The 20,048-nt window shown below is 38.9% G+C and overlaps 1 protein-coding gene across 4 annotated transcripts in view; it reads left to right on the forward strand.

Moving 5' to 3' along the window:
* The window catches only part of KIF2A (kinesin family member 2A), a 59,651-nt gene that overhangs the window by 11,279 nt on the left and 28,324 nt on the right, over positions 1–20,048 (forward strand). For 2 of the 4 annotated variants that reach the window (XM_068177345.1, XM_068177347.1), the window contains exons 2-6: positions 14,051–14,145; positions 15,390–15,509; positions 15,940–15,994; positions 18,006–18,071; positions 18,681–18,781. In XM_068177345.1, the coding sequence (XP_068033446.1) occupies positions 14,051–14,145; positions 15,390–15,509; positions 15,940–15,994; positions 18,006–18,071; positions 18,681–18,781 (437 nt within the window). Of the gene's footprint in view, positions 1–14,050; positions 14,146–15,389; positions 15,510–15,939; positions 15,995–18,005; positions 18,129–18,680; positions 18,782–20,048 lie in introns of all 4 variants that reach the window. The other 2 variants (XM_068177344.1, XM_068177346.1) reach the window with 1 other exon arrangement.

Here is a 20,048-nt window from a genome sequence, read left to right on the forward strand (position 1 = left end):
CTTCTGTGTGAGGTACACTAGTGAATCAGATGGGTGGTTCATCTAGCCCAGCAACTAGGGGCTATTTAGGGAAGCATATCAGCCTTGTCTCTTTCCAAAGTCTTTGTCTTGCCCCACTATTCAGAATTATATCTAGGATGTTAGAAGTACAACTTTCCCTAGTCCTAGCAATTTATAAACCAGTTGTCTGTGGATTTATTGAATACCTTTTTGACCAGACTTCTACTGCCTGACTCTTGCAGCCACAAGGTCGAGAAGTTCCCTTGTTTCTGCATGCAAAAATACGTTTTTATCTGTCTGTAACCTATGCCTTAAGAGATCACTCCCAGCTTTAGTGTTGCAGCATTTGGTCAATAATAGTTTTCACTAGTTTTGTTCTTTGTGATTGTAAAGCTCAACCAAGTCCACCCTCAGTGTTCTCCTTAAAAGTGAGCACTCTTTACCTGCTTAATATCCTCATTCTCTTTTTCTTCTTAGTTGTCCTTCCCTTAACCTCCTCTAATTCATCTACATATTTTTTGTGGTGTACCATAGTACTTGAGATGTGGGTGTACCAAAGTCTTATTTATATTTTGAAAAGGATACTTGCTTTTAAGTTTCAACAGCTTTTTTTTGTCATTGCAGGTGCATTTTTAGGCACTGATGTTTTGAGAGCTGTGTCAATTAAAGGATCTCTAGAGCTGTAACTTCTAGTTCCAGATTCAGCATTATAAAGCTGTAATTAAGATTTATTATCTCTGAATGTGTTATCTTCCCTTTAATGTTTGTCTTGGATTGAAAGACAGGTGTCTGTTAAGGACAGCAGGAGCCTCCCTTGGAATGAAAAGTAAGACCCCCTTCCCTCCGAATTATTATAACTTTGAAATTAAGGGGCTTTCAGGCAAAGAGATGAGAAAAGGAATAACAGTTTTTTACTAGTGTGTGTATGTATAACAAGGCAAAGAAACAACAACAGCAGCAACAACAAACAAGAACAGAAAACTCAATAAAGTTACTTCCCGCTCTTTAAGGACTTCCCCTTCAGTGCGGTTCTGGTCACAGCCAGCAGGGGCGCTGCTGGCTCCCGGCTGGGCAGGTTCTGCAATGACTTCCCCACGGCTGAAGGGGGAGCTGGGCCGCAGCTCCAGCTGTTTCCCTCACGTGGTAATGGCGGATGCAGGCAGCGGAAGGGATGGGAAGGGACTTCCTTTACAAACCTCCAGTGGCAACCTATCCCACTGCCCATCTGGATAGCAAAAGGATCTGCAGCAGGAACCTCGGAGCGGGGATTGGAACGCTGGGCGGGGGTCACCCTGGGCAGCAAACAAGAGGCAGTAGAAACTCCGCAGTTGTAGCTGGAACCACAGGGCATCCCGGCAGGGAAGGGGTGTGTGGCTGCAGTGTAGTGAAAAACCAGGAGCAGTAGCCGGGGAACAGGACAGAGGCAACCTGACTTCCGAACAGGGCAGGGAGAGGCTCCCTGGCAGGGGAAAGGTGCTTGGGGATCCCAGGATTTCCCCTGAGGCACCCCAGCAGATGGTGAAGGATCCTTTTTTTTTTCAATGAGGCAAGGTGCCAATAACTTCCCAGCTCAGTGGCTGCTCTCACGTGCAAAGGCTCACCCACAGCACAAGAAGTAGGGCAGGGATGGGCTCCGGCAGTGGCAGCGATTTCCTGCACCAAGCAGCAAGCTCGACTGTCTCCCTCCGAGGCCAAGAGAGCAAGACACCTAGCTGTGCCGAGTCCCTTCTCCCCCGGCCCAATTCTCGCTGTATTTTTGCCCCTCTGAGAGAAAGTAGTTACTTCTTTTGTCTCTCTTAAGTGCCGATCGTTATTGTTTCTTAGCAACCAAAATAGGAGAAAATTCCCTAAGAGAAAGAAGACAAAAGGAAGAAATCCTAAACCCCAACAGTGTTGAAGCTCATCTGCCACTTTTTTCTGTACTCCCATATATTTGGGATGACTCTTTTGGAGTCATCTAACTACCCAAAGAAGTTGTCTTGTCAAAGGATCAGATGTTAAATTCAGTGTAATGTAGTGTTACTAAACACCAGGCTCGGGATGTTCTGTAAGTTTGTAGCTAATGTGGTTGAAAGGCCTGTATGATAAAAAAAAACATGCTTCTCTGTCCGGATGCCCTACTTCATTACTTGTTTGCATGCAATCTCATTGTACAGAGGGTTAAAATATTTCACAATTTGCACTGTTTTGGCTGTGAGTTTATCTTGCACCTCATTTTAACCTAGTGTCCTGGTACCATGATAATTCTCAATGCACATGTTCCAGTTCACTTCCAGGCTCACATCTGGAGTGAACAAGATGACCTGCCTCCTACAGAAGACCTAGCTCCTGTGTCTGATTCTTGAGGAGAGGCTGAATTGTATCATTTTGTCTGTCGCTGCTTGGACAGTCCTTTATTTTAGTAAGCATCATACTTTCATACTCTTGTGCATGTGCGTGGACCTGCGGCACATGCGCCTATTCATGCTCTTAAAGGCATCATCATAGGAGATTCCAATGTAGTTTTCTCATTTTTGTGTAGGTCGAGGTGAATTAAGAGGTCTTGATACTCTATGTATATCCATATAAATACCATTTGGGACCATGGGTGCATCTGTAACAAGGATACAGTTCATACAGTAAATGGACTTCGGACATATCTTCTGATCATATTTACATCCCTTTACTGTGCTTTAGTTGACACAAAATCCCTTTTGGATGAAGTGTAACTGGAGGGTATATGCAAGATAGGTGCATGATACACTCTGGCAAAGGGTATTCAGACCGTGATGCTATACCAGTCCCATGCAAAACACACAGTATGAACGGCTGATCCCAAGCACCCCCAGCTTTGCTCTGTAGACCTCTCTGTGCCTGTTGCAACAGTGTGCTACTTGTTACCACAGGCACAGCTGAGGGACCTGAGCTGAGCACTAAAGTGCTGTACATCCAAGCAATATGCCATGAAAGATGCTGGTTCAGGGCAGTTATGAACATGAACTAACCCCATACCAATTGTCTTACGTTTTCTGTCCACAGTGTGGTCTGAAAGAAAGACAAAGAAGAGATTTTCAGGACATTTTCTCTTACATCCTAGTACTGCCTGATGCTTGAGAATGAAGATGTTGGTCATGGGTTATGGCATGCTTCAGTAAGACCATGACACAATCTACCTTGACAGCAAATCCTTGTCTGAGTTCCTTCCCCTGTTCACAAAGAGAAAGACTTCTGTGGTACCCCACCAACAAAACCAGCATAAGTGAATAAAAAGATTTTAGGCCATGAAACAACTGGCGATCATATTAATATCAATTTCAGAGGACATTACAGCTCATTCTGCTTGATCTTGCACTAAAGTAAATGGAAAAATTACAAATCAAATTGAATCATTCATACAGGAATGTACATTACATTGACTAAAATTAGTAGCAAACAGTGGAGGACAGATAGTGAAGTGCTTCTAGTCTCTGTGTCCCAAACTAGTGTGATAGAGATGAAGCAGGTTAGCATAATGTTGAAACCTGGAGCTGAGTGTGCGGTGACCTGAGTTTAGCCCTGCCAGGGTATCAGGGTAGTAGAGGCTTTATGTAGCACTGCCAATATTGGCCATTTTGTGAAAGTAAGCCGTAAGTTTCTCTGAATTTAATAAATTATTTAGTAGAGTATGAAAAATTATTCAGATGAAGTTTAACACAAGAAAGGTAAGGTGCTGAAGACAGGTGATGATAGTGTACCTAGTAATTTTTAACTAACAACGTAACTCTTGGGATCAGTTTTAGGACTGGCTGGCTAGTTTATCCCATCCATTAAAGTTATTAATTCCTGGTCGTAACACAGAAAGTAACACTGCTTCTGGGAAGCTTCATTACTTCATTAGAGTGTGATTGTCATGTATCTGGAGATGTATGTTGTGCCAGAACATAGAGGTGTGAGAAATGATACTCACTTTCAAAAAATTTAGAAGGTTTATTACAATCTTATCAAAAATACAACAGAAGACTGAACAGAGAAGATAATACAGCGCTGGGAGCAAAGGATTCCATCACCATGTGCTTGTCCATACAATGGATGTTCCACCCTTTAACCTTTTAGCCCCTCCCAAAGTCTTGTAAATTAGCTCCTTCTTCTCTGTCCAGTGGTGGAGATCACTTTCTTACATCTTAATTGTAGGCCAGGTTTTGCCACAGTAACAAGCCAACTCTCCCAAATGCCCCAACTACCCAGGCCATCCTGTGATAACAATGCAATGGAGGGGGGGAACATAACTATACATCTACAAAACTTCTATTAACATATGCATAATTGTCGTGGTTTGACATGGAAGTGAATTCTTTCAGGAAGTTGGGTCAAACCAGTCAGTGGTCAAGTTTGGATATTGGCACCCAAAGTAGCCACTGAAGGTGTGGATACGCCTATGAGAACACAGGGGGTTAAAAGCAAGAACTCCCAAGAGCTCGCTCTCTTTGGTTCCGGTCAGGGTGCTGTGCAGATCTCCCCTGCCCAGCCATGGGGCTGGGTGGGGAGGGGAAGCCATGAGGCCTGGTTGAGGTGAGCTGAGGGGTAGAAGGACTGGAACCGAGCCAGCTCCTGTGGACGGAAGGGTGGAGAGAAGCGGAGATGCCTTTGTCGTCCCCCCTCCCTCAGAGGGAAGAGACAGAGAGTCCGGACGGCACCTGTAACTTTGCCTGTGTGGAGGAGAAGGAGTGGGGTGAAGGCGCCCAGCCTTGGCCTTGGGAATGGGCTGCTGGGCAGAGATATCAGCCGGCGGAGGAGAAGGAGTTGGGGGGAAGGCGCCCAGCCTTGGCCTTGGGAATCGGCTGCTGGGCAGAGATTTCAGCAGTCCAGGGAGTCTGAACTTTTAACCCTTTCCTGGGAAATGAAGGCTTTGTAAAATATTACTCCTCCTTGATTTGAAGTAGAAGAGAGACAGTCTGGGATCCGAGATGATGGAAGAGAAAATTGTTGAGTTGGAAGGAGATGATGGAGTGGCTTGTGGCTGGACTTTTCTTGTTAGCCATAGACTGAACCAAATTCTCCTAACAGAAGCTGCACTTAGGGGGGTGCATTGGTGAGCCAAGAGACCTGTTTCAGTGATTACCAACAGAGGAGTGGAGAGAACAAAAGAGAGTTGAAGAAGGTGTGGAGAAGCCCTCTATCTTCAAGGAAGAAGAAGAGGAGCAGAAGACCTCTGTTCTTGGACCCTCGGCCCCAAGGGAAAATGGGGGGGACTGTAGTCCCGAGATGAGAAACTGAACTGTTGTCTCTTTTGGTCCATGGCAAAGCATCCTTAAAGGAGCCCTATGAGCAGTCTGTCCATGCACGGTGGTGAGAGCACTGTGACATGGAAAGGAGAGTGTCACCATGGCAGATTTTCTCCGGGCGGTTGCCATGTGTGACGTGGAAACACAAGGGTGGCAATTGTGTTTCCTGGGGAGTCTGTGGCACAGGAGAGACTCCTCTCTCCCTTGAAGGACTGAGTGTTTGATTATCTGAAGGGTGGCAATTTGATCAGGATCCTGGGTGGTGTCTCACTGTTGAGTTTGTTTGGAAATTAGTTGGGAGGAGGAGGGGTGTTTTGGAAGGTCTTCATCCAGAATTTAGTGTTTGTAGTTTTATAGTAGTAGTAGATTAATAAAGTTCTTTTCTTTGTTATTAAGCTTGGGCCTGCTCTGCTCTGTTCCTGATCACATCTCACAGCAATTATTTGGAAAGGTGCATTTTCATGGGGTCACTGGCATTGCACCAGTGTCAAACCATGACAATAATATTTGCTGTAGGAGCGTTGGTTGGTAGGATGGTCTGGACAGATGGAGACAAGAGATTTCTGAAGTCAGGTCTTGGAACATGTGGTTTATTATAAAGTGCATGGGTGCAGGGGCCCTGGTTAGAGCTGCTAGCTGCAGCTTGGAGCAGGCCCGAAAGAGCAAGAGAGAGAGGCAAGAGAGGCAAGAGTAAGAGAGCAAGAGAGCAAGAGAGGGAAGTTCCCGTTACAATACAATAAATCATCTTCTGTGCTGAATATTCTAATTTTCAAATTTTCCCTAATATTTTAATTTTCACTAACCAATCTAGTACAAGATACAAATCTTATAACATTTATATACAGCCTATAAGAATCATGACATTACCATACTGTGTTACATTTTAAACCCTAAAAACTACTCTTTGGACCCCTTCTGCCAAGCTAGTAGGGTCTGCTCTGACCGTTGCACCTGTCTGCAAGCAGAGGGTATTGTTTCATCAAAATGGGATTACCTTCAGCTGTCCATACCATTGTTTTCCAGTTGTTCAGTAACTAAGGCTTGGTATCTCAAAGTTTGCTTTCATTTCAATCTCACTTATAGTTTCTATATTCTCAAAATCTTTTGCCAGGAAATCATATTTATAAAGCTTTCCTGTTTCATCTTCCCCAACAATTTGCCCTTGTGAAAGTCAACCATCGCATTACTCATGTATAACAGGGGTGTAGGGCAAAATAACTGAGGTAAAAGTGGCACAAAGTGAACATCCTATTGCTACAGATTAGGAGATCATAGAATGTAAATGACAGCTGTAAAAACCTTCAAATTCTAGCTAGCCACAAAGTAAGTGTGGATATGGTGAAGTGCCAGGAGGAAAAGTAAGTGCCATTTCAGAATTACTGTTATTTGGCAATGAGTGCTCCTGTAGAAAGTGATCTGGAGCTTCTCTGGGATATTTCATCTCTTGGTTGATGGTGTTGGAAAAGCAGAAGACTGAAACAGGTAGGTAGTGCTTGTACAGGTATGTTTGTATAGGCCATAAAAGAGAGCGTAGAGTACTAAATGACTGTGAACACATGAAATCATTAAAAAAAATTTGTATATATTGGCATCAAAGTGCTAGTTTTCAAACATTTCAAAGTGAAATATTTCCATTTTATTGAAAATTTTATAGGGGACTTAAAACTGCATGTATTAGATATGACTTGAAGGCACTTCCTTCCAAATAATTTTTTCTGTGGGTAAGTTGGTAAGTTGAGAGCTCACCTACTCTTAAAAATGATAGGATGACTGGCATGGTACAGCTGAGATAACTTGATGGTAAATGTCGACGTATCCGTGCATCTGTTGGCATAATAATGAGACACTTTCTGATTAATTCAGCTGCTTTAGTAACATGTATCCTGTTTAGTAACATGTTCATCTCTGATGCTGGCACCTCCAAAGGCAATATGTAGTGTAAATTTCCCAATGCCACCATGGTGAGATACTGCTGAAAACCTTTTGTGAAGCCAATGCTATTACTGACATTGATTTAACTGGCAGTTGAAACTTCTGAAAGCAAATAAAGACAAGATGTTTTAAGCAGAGATATTTAATGTAAAATAGTGCCCTTTGAAATCTGCTTAAAAGGATATTAACACCCTACCCTCAAAAGAGACTAGACCTGCCTTGAAGGGAAATAAAAAACAAAGTGTTCCTCTAACTGGGGAAACCACAAAACTTGTTTTGAATGTAAAGGGAAACTTCTGAGATCAGCCTGCAAAATGAAATGTCAGCAGAAAAACCCACCAAATCACTACATGGCAAGACTGGAGATAGAAAATTATTAGAAAAGCAAAAACCATGACAGCAATGTGGGGATGCTGCTCTTGGTAACTTCTTTAGAGAAGCTGCTTCAGTATGTATAGCTAACAAGTTCTGCTAGGCTGAACACAGTTGTGATTTTGTGGTTCAAGTGGAGGGGCTTGTTAGTGTTGGATGGATAGGAAACCAAAAAGTCACTTACATCCTGTTTGCTGTATGAGGAACATTAAATGTACTATTTGTATTTTGAAGCTAAATGTTGTACACAGCTCAGTCACATGTCTGTGTTGTTTACTTCTCCCCTCCTCATTTCTTTGTGGACTGTCAGTAATATCTGTGAACCCTGTTTTTCTAAAGCACTATATTTGATTGGTACTTGCACAGAAGTTACCTACATACCTAGCTTGGGATATTTCTGAGTTTAATAGCTTTTTATGTAGGGGCAAAGATTAAGTTGGATTTTAATTCAAAACTGGAACATACAGGCAGAAGCTTGATTTGGGCAATATTACTTTTTGTTCTCAAAATCCCTGTCTGTTACATTGTAGATATTTGCAGAGATAATAAGATGTGGTTGTAATGTATGTGTTGTATGAAGGACTTGAGTATTGCTGTGATAATTTAGATAATACAACAAAATGACTTGGTAGTAGCTAGGGATGATTCATAAAAATAATTTATTTAATTAAAATTTATTTAATTAAATTGTATGTTATTTTTAGTATTTAAGAACTTGCTTTAGAAATATTGCAGGGACTGTGCATGTTTAATGCTCATTCGATGCTGTGATAACACTGTAACTAAGGTAACAGACAAGACAATAGAGAAGGCTGGCAAAGCTGAAATGAATTAATATGATTAAATAAAACAAAAGTGGTGTAAAAAGTAGTAAATATAATGAAAATAAAATATGATATCCAGTGGTTTAGGGATAAATGAAACTTTGAAACAAAATAAAATCAAATACATTTGGTGTTGTGGAGAAAGTAACGTCAGTCAGCAGTAACTGCTGATTTTTCCTGGAGGGATGAGCAGCAGGACTGTCTGTGTAGTGCAGGGAGGGCTATGACAAGAAATTATTTGTGTGAATAGGGACGTCCCCATAGTTGATACTGATGGAGACACCAAGACACCAAGCCAGGAATTCTCTTTTTCCTTGGGATTCTTTCCTTAAAGTTTGCTACAGGCATTATTTGGTGATTTTTTTTTTTTTTTGCCTCTTTGAGCTCTGTGAGAGCAGGAAAGCTCTTCCACCAGAATTGCCAGGGCTGGAACTTCATAACTTCATGCTTCTCCTAAGCGTGGTGTTTTTTCGGTTGTTTTTTTTTTTTTTTTTTTTTTTTTTCTTCTTCTTTTTTTTTTTAATATTTAACTTGGAGTTTATATTATTTAAAAGAAAATAAAGAAAATTGTGGATTTCACAATTTTAATTTTTGATTATCAGTTGACAGAGGGTGAAGGTCAGTCATGTCCAAGTGTCTCTAGATGAGGTAACATTCACATTAGTCACTCATGAACATGAATAGGAAAGTCATGGCAATTTCACAAATGTGCATTATAATCTTTTAAGGCATGAGTAACTTCTGTTGCAGTGGTCATCCTCAGCAAGACTGTAGTAGGTGTGAAATTGTAGTATATTTTTACATTCACCTAGTCTCTTCATGCACTTAAAAAAGCTAAGTCTTTGGCTGCTGGTCCACTGCCAGAGCTAATATAACACATTAGTGCTCCTGAAGATGTGGCAAGTACAAGGGATGTAAGGTGAGCAAGCCCTGAGTCAAGGGTGGCGTCTGTTAACATTGCTACAGCCTGGTCCTGCTAAAAGTAGTTTCCTGTGTTAGGCCTGCCAAGACTTAAACTATATGTTGGTCATAATGTAACACTGCGGGGTACAGTCCTCCTACTGTTTTTGCAGGTGGAATGAGAGGATTATAGTGGAAATTATGAAAGTCTTTTCTCCATAGCTTAATCCAGAGCCTGAGTGTAAATTTTTTAATTATTACAGCACAAAGATATTTCTAAGATTCATAAAGCTTGTGCATGAGATGTGTGAATACAACATATTTTGGGGCAGACACTCTTCAGTTATGTGGGTGGGTGGGGAAGAGTGTGGTCCAGCTCTATTTCTTGGGAAAACACAGAGGAGTTTGTCACATGTCAGCCACTGCTGTAGTCCAAACTGCAATTTAGACACCAACCCATATTTCAGACTGATAACTTATGTTTCTGAAAAGTAGTAGGAAGATGAAAGGGCTGTGGGTTTATTACTCTGATTGATCTCTGCTTCAAAACTGGTGGTTTGGAGAAGCTTGGCAGGCAGAAAATGTTCTCTTTTGCTTAGAGGTAAGGATCTCAGTACACTTGGTATTTGCAATGAGTTGGCACTGCTGCCTAGACTAAGGGTTAATTAAAATGTTTGATTTAGCCCTGGTTATTTGCTTTCATTGTTCTTCCTGAACCTTTATGTGCTAGCTGCCGTAAGAACTTTCACAATAGAGGATATTTATATTGTGTGTCTGCAGATCAGATCAGATCAGTATGCTTGCTTCCTTCTGTTTGTCAAATGTTTATCAGATGGCTAGGAAGAAAGGGAATGGGGAATTGATGTTTTTCACTTGATTGGAGTGAGAATATTGTAATGTCTGTATATTTAAGGTAATTGTAAAGTGTTGGCATCACACATTTTTCTGTTGTACTGCTGTACTGGCAGCAATATTTTCATGTCACTAGAGATTAGCCAGATGTCACATGCTGTATGACAGAACATACTTACCCAAATAATTGTGTTTTCAAATAACTTCTCTATTAGTTTTGAGACTCAAAGAATCATGGAGTATGCTGAGTTAGAAGGGGCCTGTCAGGATTATCTAGTCCCAACTTCTGGCCCTGAACAGGACAAGAGTCATAGCATGTGCCTGAGAATGTTGTCCAAACACATCTTAAACTCAGACAGGCTTGTTGCTGTGACAGGGAGCCCTACAGAAATGGAACAACTTCTCAGAAAAAGAAAGTTGCTTGTGATCTGAATTCTAATCATGTGAGGAGAGGCACTAGAAATTAAGGAAATGCCAAGTGAAGAGTTGTTGTATCAGCTCTACTTCTCTTGTTTTTAAGGTGCATCTTCTTGAATTACTTGTTAATTCTTCAGCTTATAATGCCGGTTCATGTTTACATGGACATGCTTACATGTCAAATTTTGATACCAGCTCTTGAAAGTGCACTAGAAATTAGGGTTGTTGTATTGAAACACTCTCTGTTGATTGGCTCCTACGCTTTAGCATTTGTAGCTTGGTCTTGCTTTATATGCTAGACGGGGTTTTTGCCAGCCTAATTGGTTGCTGGCATTCCTGAATTTCCCAGCTGCTGTATTCAGCTGTGTACTAGAAAAATATAATGGAATACTGTTTACAGAGAGCAAGAGGCAATTGTAAAAATGTAAATGCTTTATCTAGCACTTCAATAACATGTAAACTTCTAGTAACACAAAGAATTTTTAGGAATAAATTGTATGAGTACATTGCCAATTTAAATACTGTGGTGAACATTTTCTCAGTTTAAGCTCAGAGTATTTGGAAGATGGACATAACTTTTATTTTTGTTAGTATGTGGGTTTTTGTGGGTTTTTTCAGCCCTGACTTTCTTGGCTAGGGAAGGGATTAAATCTGGCACAGAGATGGAAGATTTATTGTGATTCTTTTGTTACAGCATACTGGCTTACTGTGTTAGAGTGTGGGGTATTTTCCGTTCATTCACCAGCCTGCTTTGATCTCTTCTCACTCATTATGACAAAGATGAAACCTTTTTAAAATATTACTTGTTCTCTGTCAGAAGTAACAGCACAGAAACACATAGTAGGATTTATATGGTGGCTCTGTGACTATTCGCAGCTGAATAGTCGGTGACAGTGTCACAGGTTTCAGCTGCGAATAGTGGTTTTCTTCAAAAATTTAAAGATTTGGTAATATACTAAATATTATTGGAATATTGTATTGAATATGTTTTACTAAACAGATATTTTATAAAATGCATTTTATTGTTGCAGACAGGTAAAAGATGTTATAAAAGAAAGGTCTTATAAAATATGGATTAGGCCTTACTGCTTCAGTTAACGATAATAGTTTGCAAGTTCCCAGGCAAAGCAATCTTGGGAATGAGAGTTCATTAACACAACAAACTATTCGTGGCTGAAATACAAGGGCACCTGTAATAAGAAGGGATCTGTCTCATGAAAATCAGTGGAAACAATATCTAAACTAATTAAAAATACAGAAGTTTGATATTCAAAATACCATGTACTGACCAATGAACTAAGTGTGAATGTATTGTCATCCAGTAAGATCTGACAGAGTGCTTTCTGATAATCCTATAAAATATGACCTATACAATAAAGATTGGGCTTTTCCTGCATGAAGAAAATGGAGTCTCAGCTGACTTATTACAACAGTTTTTCTCTTGATTCTGAATTGACAGCTGGGCCAGGCCTTAAAAAAACAGCAGAAGATTATACCAACGTAAGCTTAAATTCCCAGTTCCCAGAGTTTTTGTGTCCTTGATGCCTGGTCTCAGCACACTCTTTGCAGAAGAGGCAGGAGTGGCATTACTACAGGAAGACAGCAGCTTCTGATGCTACTTTCCTGAAGGACCGGACAGCTCATTGAAACAGTTCTACAACAGTGTTTTTGCAAAAAATTAAGTCCCTAGAGGTTATTAAATGCTGAAATATTAATGGAGAGGTGTATTCAGGGTAGTGAGAATGGTGCTCAGGAAGCCCAGATGGAATGGTTTGTTCAGAAAAAGCATGGGGCAGGGAAATAAAACTAAGAAAATGCCAGAGGAGAGAAACTCAATGAAGCAAAAAGGGGAGGTTTTTTATTTCGAATGTTAAAAAAAATGATTTAACTTGCTTTACTGTGGGAGTGACTGTTATGCTTTGGGCCATGAGAAGAGTGGAGGCTGTAAATGCATGTGTAATGTGTGTTGCTGGTGAGGTGAGTGCTGCAGATGTGAAGGTGATGCTGCCCAAGGCTGCCGACTGCTCTGCAAGTTCCTGAGTGCTAAACCTTGCCTGAGCTGCACCTAGTCTCTTCCTCCACACACTGTGAGACAGCACAGGGATTTACTGTTGCCTTCCGTGATGCTTCCCTATATTCTCCCTTCTTACTGAATCTTAACTAGATGTGAATGTTTAGGCAGCCTTTGTAATAGAAGAAATGTTAAAGCTATACATTTGTTACTCTCACTGTTAGCTGTGATAATTTGGGATATCATTTTCTTTCTTTCTGTCCCTCTGCAGGCCCTAGAAGGCTTAGACTGTAAAAACCCTTTATTTTTTTTTGTTTTTGGAAAACTGTCAAATTGTGACTGAAGTGGCTAAAACACAAAGTTGAAACAATCAACAGAGCAGAAAACTAATGGGGATTTTGGGGACAAATAGCTTTAGAAAAGAATAAAAAGTGCCAGGCAGAGAAGGTCCAGACTGAAGCATGTGTGCTAATTCTGCTGCATTTTATCCTGAGCAGGTGCCCAGCAACAGCAGCAGCAGCAGCACATGCACAACTGCTCCAGGATGATCACTCATGCTTTGGGAGCTGCAAGTAGTCCTAGGGGGTGGCTTGTGGTAGGTGGAGCAAAGGATTACTTCTTCAGAGTATGGACCTCATTACAGGAGGGCGTGGGAGGAGCAGTTGCTTTGGATTTGTGTTCTTTAGAAACCTCAGTTCTTGATACTTTAGGGCAAAGCATGGATGTGAAATCAATGTGACACTCGGGTCATGATCCTTTTGTGTCAGTGCATGGCTGTCCTGCTCCTCCAGTTGCTTTTCTGTACTGTGCATAGGAAAGAGGCCATAAAAAATTCAGTGTACTGTATATTTTAGAAGAAAAATCCTTATTCCTACTGAAAATTTACTTGTTTTATCTTACTTTGTGGGGGCTTGCTGCCTTTGGGTCTTGCACTGGAGAAGTCAATGCAAAAGCATCTTAACTCAAGCTCAGCAGTCTGTGTAAGTAGCTCTTTCTAAAATAATGGTTTGTATTGTTCCAGGCAGTTTAATTTTAGTTGGACTACTACCTGATTGTTACCTATAAAAATGAGTATCAGAATACAATTTCAAAGGGCTTAATTTCAGTGTTGAGATGTCTGATGATGTATCAGCCTAGAAGAGGGGGCAAACAAGCCTTTGTGAAGTGCATCAAGGGGCCTTTATCACCCTGGGAATCTTCTGGTATTGGAGTTTTCTGTTCTCAAGGATGTGGTTTTCCTGAGAGGCTCTGTTTACTTACCACTCAATTTTCTGTTCTTTGTGCTTTTCTCTTGGATGCTGACTGTCCCATTAGAGCATCAACTGGTGGATCAGGTCTGAGCCACTTCACATTGTGTGGCCTGCAGTCACCTATTTATCACCTCATTTTTTTCAACCATCTTCTTCATACCTCTCTCTATATGACTAAGTGCAGGGATGAAAATATAATCTGGAAATTTTTTCCACCAGTTAATAAATTATCACCTTGTGTTTGCTTTCTAGGCCGAATTCACCAAGCTATGGTAACATCCCTAAATGAAGATAATGAAAGTGTAACTGTTGAATGGATTGAAAATGGGGATACTAAAGGGAAAGAGGTAAGCTTATTTATTTAGAACTTTAAAAAATGTGTAATGTATGTGAATATTACTTGGAATTTGCGCTGGAAACAAAAATGAGACATAAATCCTAATTTACTTAATGATTCTTTGGTTACAGACTGTTTTGTGCAGAAAATGTTGAGCAAATTGTTTTCTCTTGTGAATTTGAATTCCTGAGCTCTGTGTCATAGCTTTTGGGCAGTTGTTTTCATCTGTTGATTTTGAACCAGATTACAAAGGCTGACTTTGTTATCCAGTTTCTAGAAGTAGAAAAATGAAAATTTTAAGAGGGAGAATGATACACAATTCAGACAGGAAACTAGTGGGAGTGCTAAACTAGAAATTTTCATGTTTGTATTCTTGAGGAATTTAACTGCCAGTTTGTTTGCTTATCCACTTATTCTTGGCAGCAATTTTCCAGCCTTGCTGTTCTTATGAAACTGTGTCTTTTTGTGTAACACTTTCCTACTGCATCTTCCTTTAAATTTTGGACCGTGTTAGTCAGTTTCAGTTTGGAGAAGCATATCAGAAATGACTGCACTTTATACTTTACTGCTTTTGTGAAAACACAGGAAAAAGAAAAGCTATGAGAAAGTCCTGGAGATTTCATCAGCTGAAGACCCACAGAATCTATAATGTGTCTACAGTGAGGTCTGCGAAAGCTTCAGCAAAGAGAAATAGCAGTCTATAGAGACCAAAGCTCGTCAACATTTTTACAAAATCATATTTTTAAGATCCTGCCCCTCTTCCCTTACATTTTACAAAAGTTTGAATGACAGTCAGTAATACTTAAAAAAAAATGATAAATTTAACATGGTTTCATCTATGGTTTGATTTTTTTGGGCCTTTGCAATTTATTTCTTTTTCACTGTCTGGGAAATTTAAGGTAACTGAGATCTCGTTCTTTTTATTCTTACAGAATGTCTTACGTATTTTGCAGTAATTGTCAAATTACCATAGTAATACTAGCTACTTCTCTTTTAGTTTGATCACCTTAAAAAATTACACTATCTATTGGTCATTTTTAATTCATCCCTTTACTGAATGATGTGTTTTCAAATACTACAAAGACCAAAGATTAGTCTGTTTTTAGTGGACAGAAAATAATTCAGATCTTAGCATGAACAAATTGTTGGCTAAAAAACACTAAATATAATTACTGTTTATTGTCAAACATAACAGGAGATAAAGAGAGGATTTATGTCAAGTGTCATTAATGTGTTTTATCCTCTTTTTCACAGATTGATTTAGAGAGCATATTTTCACTTAACCCAGATCTTGCACCTGATGAAGATATTGAGCCTAACCCAGAGACACTACCACCACCTGCTTCATCAGCCAAAGTAAACAAAATTGTGAAGGTTCGTAATATCTATGCAATATGTTCTTGGTAATTTTACAGTAGCTCTATACATGATGTTATGCTAGAATTTTTAACTTTTGTGTGTGTGGTGCTATTTCAAAACAGTGTTCTTTTCTTTTTCTTGTGGTGAATAGGGATTTCAAAATTTTTTTAAGAACAGGTTTGGCAGAGAGGGAGTTGGAACCTAATATTTGTATAACTAAATGTCTTAATGAAGGATAAAGAAAAGGTTTTGGAATTTTCTGAAACATTACAGACAGTTCAATCAGCCTTCACCCCTTCACTTTTCCTGGTGGGATTTGGCAGCAATAAAATCTCTTTTGTTGATGTTGTGTTATTTTTGTTCACTGGAAAGAAGCAGAGGTTGGGCTGCAGTTTATGCTTCCAATAATATGGTGATCAAATAAGAGAGACTTCTTTCTTTGTAGAGTCAACGAACTGTGTTACCTTCTAAGAATGACATTCCTGCCAGAGATAATAGAGGTAAAAGTTATCTCTTTCCATTTCAATGAAGTAAAAAATACGGTAACATTTTAACCTCATGTTTATCTAGTATTCCTTAATAGTTTTGCATTTCTCATTTGGTATGTAGGCCTGTGACATGTAAAAGATATGGTATATAATTCCTAAAATTATTCCTCTTTATACTTAGGAATTCATACTATACAAATAATATTTATATGCAAGTTTAAGCAATATATAATTATAAAAGTTAAGCTGAATTAACTGATGATGCCAAAGTTTGAAGATAATTAATTATGCAATGGTAAATCATGCATGGACGTTTCATAGATAAGTGTCTTCAGCTTATTTGAATGTTTCAATATACACTAAATAAGATGCCTTGAATTTTTAAAATTTTCGAATTTTTAATTATTTTTGCTAACAGCCTGTTGTTTTGTAATCGTCTGTGTGTGAATAGTCACAAGAATATAAGAATACTTAAGTCCTACAGATCTTATTGTCACTCTACAGTTAATAGTGAAAAAACCTGAAAAAAATCGCTGAAATACCACAGAAGAATAGGTGAAAAGCATGTATTGGATGAATACAGATATAATGCATCTATAACATGTGGAAGAATAATTACTGCTTCCTGTTTTCATTTTCTCCCCTACATTCAACATAACTGACTTGTACAGATGATGGTGATGATGACGATGATTCTTCTTCCAAACATTAGTCTACTAACATTTCTCCAGACTAGATTCCAGTCCATCTGTTTAAACTTGGAAAACAAGTAGGCTTGCAAGTGATCAGACTCTTCTGATAGGGACCATTTTTGCCCTTCTGCCATTGGGCTCTGGGGGTATTAAGCAGATTGAAAATACAAGAGTGTTTTGGGTTTTTTTTCCAATCTAGTGTGGTTTAAATATGAGGCATCTTACTGGTGGAGTATCTTCACATCCATACATTTTGTCATTTGTGGTAAATTATCTGTTTAGTTTGAAATAATCCTGTAACTTGTATTTTAATGTATACCTTGCCTCTTACTGTTCACTGTTGGCCTAAATATTTTTGGTTTTGACCTTGTTATTTAGCTTTTCTCAGCACACTGTCTTATTTTGTCTAGTTAATTTAAACTATAAGCTCGATATCCTATGATACGTGGAATGATGGCATTTGTCTTGTCTGTCCTGTTCAAAACCTGTTTCTGTGTTGTGCTGGCCTTTGCTTGGAGTCTCATCTCTGGCTACTGATCAAAGCCAGTACCTTCACTTTAGTACTCTTGTGACACACTCTGTTAGAAGTGTGTGCAGGAAATGGGCCAGCTGAAGCAGAGCTGGTTGAAGCAGCCATTTGAAATACAATTTAAAGCATTCATCTCTATCACACAGGCTTGCATGCTCACCACTCCCACTGCATTCACTGGAAAAAGACATGACAGCATCTTCAAGAGCTGGCATTCTTAGCACATGTAGAATCAATGCATAAGTTTAGACATACTGATTGTATCTGATCCCTTCTGGTATAGAGGCAAAAAGGCTTGTTTCTTCCACTTACAGATTGTGCTGCACTTCACTGGCTTTAATTTCTTTTGCTTTGCTCCTCCAGTGATCATAGGCTTAATGGGGTTGGGACATTTTGTACAATCTAGAGAATGTGAAACGACAGGGCTTAATTTCTTACTAGTTTTTTGGATATAATTACAATATAAATAAAATTGAAACACTTTATGCTTCAGGACTTTATATTTCCAAGTAAATGATCCATTCTGTGCATATAGTAAGTTGTACTAATTCTGCAGGATTTAAAAATATGCACATGCAGCATTGGTACTTAATATTCATGTTGTACAGCACTAGCATAAAAAAATCTGCATACCAGATGTTTTTATTGAGAGACTTTCCATGAGTATGGCTCCTCCTCATCCACAGTAAATTGTTGTGTTTAGAAAGGGCCTCATTTTATCTCGTCTTAACAAAGCATTTCAGAAATGGGTAGAAACTTTACTCCTCCATGTCCAGATGAGCTTTATGCTTTTCCTTTGCAGTGGTTCGTTCTGCACGTGCACGACCTCCTCAGCTTCCTGAGCAGTCTTCCTCCTCTCAACAGAATGGTAGTGTTTCAGATATATCTCCAGTTCAAGCTGCAAAAAAGGAATTTGGACCCCCTTGTATGTAAACCGTGTATCAAGGACTCTTTCATTCTGGGGATTACATGTACATTCTCTAGGATTATGTTGTTATCCATAAATGACAAATGGTCTACGTTCTCAGTTGTCTGTGAGCTTCCTTGAGGAGCTTTTCAGAAAGCTGTGGCAAAACATATATTCATTTTCATCATAATTGTACTGGTATTTGGAATTTGTTTTTCTTTTGTTTCCTTTTAACCATTCTGGTAATGTTTAACTTTTTTTTTACCAATTTTTGTTTTAATTTTTCTGGGCTTACTTTTAATTCAAACCAAGAGATCACATGTATCTGTCCAAATATTTTTTTAAGGTCATATGTTTTTGTTTATGTAATTATAGTCTCATTCCCATGGCATTTTTCTAATAAATGTTAGGCATTTTAGAAATTTAAATGCCATAATGATTCTATACTAATCAGATTAGCTTGAAAACATAGTTGATAGTTGATGCATTCTAATTATTGATACATTAGTTTAATTGACATTTACAGTGTAAATATGGAAAATATTTTTAAATTATATCTTTCTCTTTAAGCACGTAGAAAATCTAACTGTGTTAAAGAGGTGGAAAAATTGCAAGAGAAGCGTGAAAAAAGAAGGTTACAGCAGCAGGAACTTAGAGAAAAGAGGGCTCAGGTTAGTATTTTTAGCTGAACTGAAAATCACACATCAGCAAGAGAAATCTGCAAAATTATGCTTTTTTCAGTCTTTAAAAATTTTTTTGAACTGTGATAATCTTGAAATTAAGTGTTAAATTTGTCAAATTAAGATTTGACAAATATTTTGGTGTTTGGTAGGATTGCTCTCATGACTAGTATTTTAGATGGTTTTCCCCCTCTTTTTTGTTCCTACAGAAATCATTGCTTTCAATTGCTGCATGTTCTTTAGCGAACAACTACTAATCATAGCTATTTCTTAGGGAAAATGTATTTTTGACGATAACCAATCTTTTGACTTTTAGAGGGGTCTGTTCTACAGGAGGTAATACAACATCATGATACATTATTAATTATAATCTTTGATGCTTTATTTATTTGATCTATTTGAGGCTCAAGTTTTAACAGTGACTTCTAATGTTTCTTTCTTTAAACTAGTCTGTACATTTGTAATTTCATCATGCAAGCAGCTTGGTAGCCAGTTGTTATGTATAGAATGTAATCTTGTTGGCAGCCGTGTGCATTTGTGTTAGTCTGAAAAGAGATAGTACCAGTCTGCTGCTGACATGGGAATTACCACCATCAAGTAAATAATTCATACAATTTACTTTTCATGGTTTAATGATGTTTCCAAGTTGACCTAAAATCACCTATGTTAAAATTATGTTTTATTATTTACATCAGTTTACACAAAACATTAATACATGTTTATATGTGAGGAATGACCATTATTGGCTTTATATATTAAAATACTTTGAAGTGGTGTTACTTGTAAAGTTTTCTTTTTGTTGCTCTTGTGAACACTCCTCTTAAACTTTTGTGTGAGGAAGGTGTTGTGAAATGCAGCAATAATTCACCAAGCCCTGACTTCCAGTATGCAAGATCTTTAAACAGGGCTTGAAGAATATTAGGTAAATCCTTTCTCCATGATAAACAATACTCTTTTCTGAATGTTATAAAGAAACATTTTGTGAAGACTTACTGTCAGCAGTTTTTAGTTCAGTAGAGTGAATGACATCAAGGTGCAGTCAACTTCGATCACCAGGACACAGTTTTTTCTGAGGTGAGGATTGACTTTGTAACCAGCGCAGAGAATGAACTGGCTCCCTTTCAGTTTAGTAACCCAAGTCCAGTGCTTTCTGAGAGTGCCTATACTGTGTACACAGCCAGCTGTGATTCAAAAATTTTATATCATATGGAGGTAGCCATGCAAAACTTAGTAGGGTCTGAGCACCAGAGCTGGCTAT

This window comes from Anomalospiza imberbis, chromosome Z (genome assembly GCF_031753505.1).
Source record: "Anomalospiza imberbis isolate Cuckoo-Finch-1a 21T00152 chromosome Z, ASM3175350v1, whole genome shotgun sequence".
In the NCBI taxonomy this organism is placed as follows: domain Eukaryota; kingdom Metazoa; phylum Chordata; class Aves; order Passeriformes; family Viduidae; genus Anomalospiza; species Anomalospiza imberbis.